This window comes from Apis dorsata, unplaced genomic scaffold (assembly GCF_000469605.1).
Source record: "Apis dorsata unplaced genomic scaffold, Apis dorsata 1.3 scaffold_52, whole genome shotgun sequence".
NCBI lineage: Eukaryota > Metazoa > Arthropoda > Insecta > Hymenoptera > Apidae > Apis > Apis dorsata.
The window spans coordinates 2187138-2193975 of record NW_006263353.1 but is presented as its reverse complement, the minus strand read 5'-3'; the positions used below and the strand labels follow the sequence as shown (position 1 = coordinate 2193975).

Below are 6838 nucleotides of genomic sequence, written 5' to 3'. Positions count from 1 at the left end.
TAAATTATTACTCCTTTCATGATGTTTTAAATATACTATATAATAACTTTTATAGACTATAACATATAAAATAATTTTTAATAAATTAGTATTTATTTTAATATATTATATATATATATATATATATAAAATAAGATAATAAATGAATGTTAGACACATAATATTATTTCAAATTTTACAAATTGGTATTAAAAATGAAACAATTATATGTAATAAATTTCAATTTATATTATAAGATATTAGATTTTATATATGAACAAGATATCACGGAAGAAATATGAAAAATTCTATATATTCATGATAATATGAATTTCCTGAAGTAATAAGAAAGTAAACAATTGTTTAAAACTTTTCCAATCAGAATAAATGAAAATTTAATTTAACTTATATATATTTTTTATATAATTTTTTTATACTATCATAAAAATTAGTTATTCATACATGTATTTGTTTCTTAATCAAATCTTTTTATTCTTATAAATAAATTAGTTTTGTATTTTTATCATGTACATACAAATATAGGTTATAATTTCGATTAATAATTATTATTAAGTATCAGTTAATTTAAAAAAAAATATATATTAAAAATAATTTTATTATTAGATATTCTTATCATTAAACATATTGTTATTTTATTATACATACGCATATTTGATGGAACTACAAAGTTTCACTATCAACTATGTATATATAGAAAACTAGTGTTGCTTGATATATACATGTAAACTAAGCATATAATCGATTGCATGTCACATGCGTTTAAATTCAAAGGATAGGCAGTTTCTCATTAAAAATCAGTGATAATCATAAAAATTTGTAACTATAAATGGATGCAATAAGAAACATTTCATTTTTGTACGTTCTCCATTTTCAATGATGTGCCTGTCACTTTCTGACTTGAATTTATTATGTTGGCAATAAAGGTACGTATAAAGTACAATGTATCGCGACTATGTTTCACAAATACAATGAAATAGCAAAGCCTACTTTAAGAAGTTTAAGAAGAAAGCTTTTGCTACGTACATGTACTTTCATATAAGTAACGTACGCAAATGTACTCCTACATATCCAAACAAACTTGCGTCCCATGTGTACACATATACGTACGTAGTTCGTACATATAACATGTACATGTAATAAATATATCTCAATATGAATAAGATAAAGGAAAAAGAAAATGGATAAAAGGGAGAACGTATGGGACAGAGATAAAAAAAAATCTATATCACAGGTGCATATCGGTGCAATCATATATGTACAGTAATATATAATTATATATATAATTATGTATATGTATGTATTAATTATCATTTATTGTGCACATAAGGGACATGTTTCCACGTTTTGTGTGCATCCTTTGTTTACAAAGGATACTTATCAAAAATCGAAGATGGTATATCACAATGAAAGCCAAATACGAAACCGAGCGAACAAAGAACGCTGGAAAATGCGTATATTGAATAATGGGAAACATGGAAAGGATAACACAAAAGGATATCTATGGGTGGGATATTACGGAAATTGGGGATGCTACAGGAAATTTTTTCAAGAGAAAGAAAAAAATTCAATCATCAGAGAAACGCATTTGAGAAATCTACGAAAAGCGATGGGAAATGTCGGAGAACAGCACACCGTCAAGGGATAAAATAAAAACAAGGTTGAGCGAGCGAGAGAAATAGAGAGAGAGAGAGACAGCGCGCATCCAAATTTCGGAGGGAAAACTCCTACCTTTTACTGGGATAATCTGGGATTTCAGAGCGATGTCATAGCAGAATACGTTGGTTGCGCTAGGCGAAACCGACGGTCGGCGATGGCCGTGCAGCTCACCACTGAGAACACTGAGGTCGCTCCATGTCTCTCACTCGACCCAAGCCACGACCCCGCCCATTATGGGCCTACTGATATTCTTTATTAGGTCGTATTTTAAACCATAAACCACTAAGTGCGTTCATATGTTTAATCAATCTTTTCTTTAAATCACTAAAAATATTTTTTGATATTCCGCGTAGCAATATCTACGTCGTAAAATTATCAGCGTTCTTGGTCACTGACGTCAAATGCTTTCACAAACTTCGCTTATTTCACCGTAAGTTAATGGTGGCACCACTTGCTTGCCTTGAAATAGCCATATTGTTTTCCACCAATATCGATGGAGAAAAGACTTAAACGAAAAGCATAATTTCTTCAAATAATACATATATTTTTATAAAAAAATTTTTTTCATTATATTTGATATCATTTTTCTTCTTGAAATTATTTAATAATATATAACTGATAAATTATACTAGAAATATATTAATATTGCATTTAAAAATAAAAATATATTTATCTCTTTCCGTTTATTTTGTTTAAGCATATCATTAATGTGTATAATATTTGTGTATATACACATACTTTATAAGATCATAAAGGCCTTCACGATGAAAGAATGGCGAATTGATTGTTTTTTCCCACTACATACTTTTTCAATTTTTGCATAATATCATATAGTATATTATAAATATAAATTATTTTAAATATTTCCATAAGCTATATTTATTTTTTATTTTTTAAAGTTATATATGTATATAAAAAATCATTAGATTTAATATAATTTTAATCTTAATATAATTTTAATCTATTATAGTTATTAAAATAAAAATAAATAAAAATTCTGAATTGAATCAAGTTGTAGAGAAATCACCTGGAATAATAGTTCTTGACCCTACTATCATTATTCATTTTATTATATATATTTTCTTTCATCTTTAAAGATTTTTTAAGCATTTAAACAAATTTTAATATTTTTTCCATTTATCTTTGATAAATGATTTGATAAACGAAGGAAAAAACAATAAAGGATATAAAATCTTTCCTTAAATTCTGTAATCACAAGATGTCGTGCTTCACTATTCAACCAATCAGCTCGTTTTACGTTCCGATCGTTATACACAACATTAGTTTATTCAATTATTTTATTATAAAATATGAAAAAAAATTATAGCATTTAATTGTAAAAAAATAATCAATATTTTTAATATATAGAAAATTTCTAAATTTTAATTTTATAAAGATTTTAAAGCAAATTTAATAAATTGCTCGAAAAAAGCCGAAGATACCCGAAAGAGATTCAACGTGATTGGATGACAAAGATCACGTGATCAATGATGCTATGAAATATTGGTTTAGGTTGACTGGTGGGGGATATTCATAATCCTTAAGTTTGGATTGTGTCTTCACAAAGACAAGAGAGAGATTCGGAGGAGCATCGTGCTTACGAGCACATAGTTTACGAGTTCGATCGCAGTATCTGGTTTCAGCGAGTGTTATGTGAGTTGGCGTAGTGGCGAAAGAGAGCTTAAAGTGAAAGGAAAAATTGCATGAAGAGGCAGAAATTGACGGGCGCTGCTTGGCGGATAATAATATCAGTTTTTAAAATAGAATGAACATCGTTTAGTGCGCGTACATATACAGACACGTACGAGATATTGCTACAAAGTTAATTTCACGTTTTACGGACATATATGTACACGCGCGTGCGCGTTGCGAGGGTACGAATACATATAGTTTCGCTGTCGAACGGTGATATATTGTGAAAAATCCGTGTGGAGCAGCGAAAACAAACAACTCGTGTCCGCCATCTTGTGCCTCTCCAGCTACGTTGAAAGGAAAGTGAGAGAATTCGGACCGACGTGTGTGATTTTATTCGGTGAGAAAAAAGAGTGTAAGTAGAGGTGACCAACGGTCACCGAATGTGGTCAAAATTGCAAAAAACACGAATAGGGAGGACTGCGAGAGAACTCAAAGAAAGCGAAACGAGGTAGCATTGCGCTCATAGGAGGTTCGTAGGATACCCCACCAAGTTTATTCCTCCGCGTTCCCCCTACCCTTTTGCCCTGGATCCCGAGATTATTGCGCAGTTAGAAAATTCATTGAATACAAACATCGTCAAAAACTTCGTTGCATCTTTGGAAAGTGACCCGCGGACATTATACGGTAAGATTTTCGACAGGTTAAAAATTGATTATTCCTCCCCTCCTCCTATATTTGCTTAATTTCGATATAATATAGAATGAAGTTTTGTTTTTGTTTTTTTCTTTCTTTATTTTTTTTTTTTTATAAATATATTATTTTAAACGTTATATTATGTGAAAATAATGAAATTGATTTTTGAAATTTTTCGCGTTAAATATTGTTATTTTTATCGATTTGTTTGAGGTCAAATTTATGTATTAAATTTACTGATTAAGTTTAATATGATGAAAAAAATATTTATTATTATTTGGTAACATTCTGATATCCTTGATGACGTATAGCAAATTAAGTTAAAATGAAATTAAATATTCTATTTTTTTTATTTTGAGCTATTGCATATTGACGGAAACTATTGATTGACTTTAATAATTTTCAATTTAATTAATTATTTGTTTGAATAATAAGATTAAGAAGCAATTCATTTTTTCAGACGGGTTGGTTGACTTTGTGAGTGATAAGAGAGACGAAATTATTATAAAGCCATGACGAATTCGGTACCGAAATTGAAAAACAAGGTAGACCGGCAGGGTTCGCCAAATGTCGGCATTGATCGACATCATCACCGTTCGATAATTACACTCAAACAGCCGGCGTATGTCCACATGAGTGGGAGATCTCATGGCAGAAGTTCAACCGGCAGATTAAGCTGCAGCCCACACGGTTCTTCAAAAGGTTCGAGAAATTCACCGTTGCGGTATGAATATAGTCCGCGCGGCAGTCCAACAAACAGTTTTTATGCGGGTGCAAAGTTTTCTGAACCGCCATCTCCTGCGAGCCTTCCGAAACCACCGAGCCATTGGACTACGAGACTGATGAGCAGTTGTCAGCAATCCGACAGGATTTGCGATATTTCAAATCATCTGAAGATGATGTTAAACGTCCAAGCCTGATACATAAAGACCAACAGACCGCTAAAAACGGTTACCAGCTCCTAAAAACAAAGAGACAGGTACGATATTATCGTTCCCCCCTCTTGGATTTAAGGATGTATTTTTTTTCTTGTATGTGATGTCAAGCTGTTCGTTTGAAACAAACAAAAAAAAAAACAGAAGTGTTTATAACTGCGCGATACCACAATCTCTAAGAATGATACACAAGTAATATTGCAATTAGAACAGGGCACCAGCGTCTTCAGTTTCATGGTACAGATGCTGCGTGAAAAAAAAACTACGATTCGTTCTTTAAACTACTATACAAAACATATAAACATTGAATATGAAAGACGCAGGTGCGTCTGCCGTGAACCATGATTCAAGTATATAATAACTTGTAACAATTCTATTATGCGCCGTCTATGAAGATATAAACGTATGTATTTTAGATTATTATTATATATGATTAACTTGCAGAGACGCATACATATACACAAATACACAAACACTGTTATATTATCTGTTTGACGAAATGGTACGAAGACATAGGCAAAGCTGCATTAGCTATTTTTAGGAACAATAGCTATATATTTTTTCTTTTTTTTTTTTCTTTTTTTTTTTTTTTTTTTTTTTTTTTCTTTTAACCCCAAAATTTTTTTTTTTTAACCCTGTTTTCTTTGAACGTTTTTTTTTTTTTTTTTTTTTTTTTTTCTTTTAACCCCAAAATTTTTTTTTTTTAACCCTGTTTTCTTTGAACGTTTTTTTTTTTTTTTTTTTTTTTTTTTCTTTTAACCCCAAAATTTTTTTTTTTTAACCCTGTTTTCTTTGAACGTTTTTTTTTTTTTTTTTTTTTTTTTTTCTTTTAACCCCAAAATTTTTTTTTTTTAACCCTGTTTTCTTTGAACGTTTTTTTTTTTTTTTTTTTTTTTTTTTTTTTTTTTTTTTTTTTTTTTTCCTTTAAGCTCAAAATTGCTATATCTTAGCACTGTTGATTATGACAGTATATATGTTTTATTCTTTATTAATTATTAATCCGGAATTCTTTCCAAAACAGTTATTTAAATCTTTATACCAGATATATACTAATTGCTTTTTTCTGATTGAAAGATACTTTATATGTACATCATAAGTGGTAAACTTTAAGTATTACACATATTCATCTACTGCTCTTTAGCATAAACCTAAGTATCGATTAAGTATAACTTTGACTAATGATTACTCTTATATAATTTCTCGTCTCTCAGATTCAGTTAGTCTTCAATAGATTCAGAAGTCTTCAATGGCAATAGGTTTTGTAGAATTCACATATTCAGTGAATCTTTAAATCATATTACCTTTGAAAAATCTATTATAACAAAATTTTTGGTTTATATTTATCTTCTTTTGTTCTTGAAGATATATCCTCAATCATTTTGCAGCTTTGCAATAGTTCTGCAAAGCATTATATAAGATTTAAGTGATGAGTTTCCAGTGTGCAGATGGATCAATTTTTTTGAAAATTCCTATAATTCATAAATGAGAGAAAGATTGTATGAATGAATAATGAAGAAAATGATTTGATACATATGATGATGGATGTTTTATTATTCTTCTTTTTTTCTCAAAAAAATTTAGCAATTAATTAAGCAATATTTCTGCTTAAATTAACAAAATTTTTAGAAGATTCTCTAAATGACAAATTTAATTTTTATCTAATATAAGAAATCCAATTAGAGGCTTGTCATTAGGATTTCATTATAAATTTTACTTTACTCTTTAGAATTGAATAATGTTTAATTATTTGATATTGAATGAAATTGTGAGTTCACAAAATTTTTTGGTTCAATTCTAAATGTATGTGTTCCAAGAAAACATTTCAAAAATGAAATTTTTTCTGATTTTATATCGTTGTAAATGAATTTTTTTTCTAACATTGCATATGTTATATTATAAAAATAATAACAATAATTTTT

The 6838-nt window shown here is 28.9% G+C and overlaps 2 protein-coding genes and 1 long non-coding RNA gene across 5 annotated transcripts in view; 2 read left to right on the top strand and 1 right to left on the bottom strand.

The window, feature by feature from the left end:
- LOC102674422 (RING finger protein 44) overlaps window positions 1-2095 on the bottom strand; it is a 34268-nt gene extending 32173 nt beyond the window's left edge. The window contains exon 1 of one of the 2 annotated variants that reach the window (XM_031515074.1): window positions 1729-2095. The gene's annotated coding sequence lies outside the window, so the exon portion shown is untranslated. The remainder of the gene's footprint in view (window positions 1-1728) is intronic. The other variant, XM_006609231.2, reaches the window with a different exon arrangement.
- Window positions 1-6838, top strand: part of LOC102675434 — a 21724-nt gene that overhangs the window by 5317 nt on the left and 9569 nt on the right. The window contains exon 2 of the long non-coding RNA XR_420786.2: window positions 3333-3342. This is a non-coding gene — a long non-coding RNA (uncharacterized LOC102675434). The remainder of the gene's footprint in view (window positions 1-3332; window positions 3343-6838) is intronic.
- LOC102675302 (proline-rich nuclear receptor coactivator 2-like) lies at window positions 3189-5093 on the top strand. 2 transcript variants are annotated; one of them, XM_031515077.1, is made up of 2 exons: window positions 3189-3703; window positions 4445-5093. In XM_031515077.1, the coding sequence occupies exon 2, from the start codon at window positions 4497-4499 to the stop codon at window positions 4902-4904; it is 408 nt and encodes a 135-aa protein (XP_031370937.1). In that variant the 5' UTR covers window positions 3189-3703; window positions 4445-4496; the 3' UTR covers window positions 4905-5093. The 2 variants fall into 2 exon arrangements, with proteins under 2 accessions (XP_031370937.1, XP_006609299.1); XM_006609236.2 differs by having other exon boundaries at window positions 3198-3975.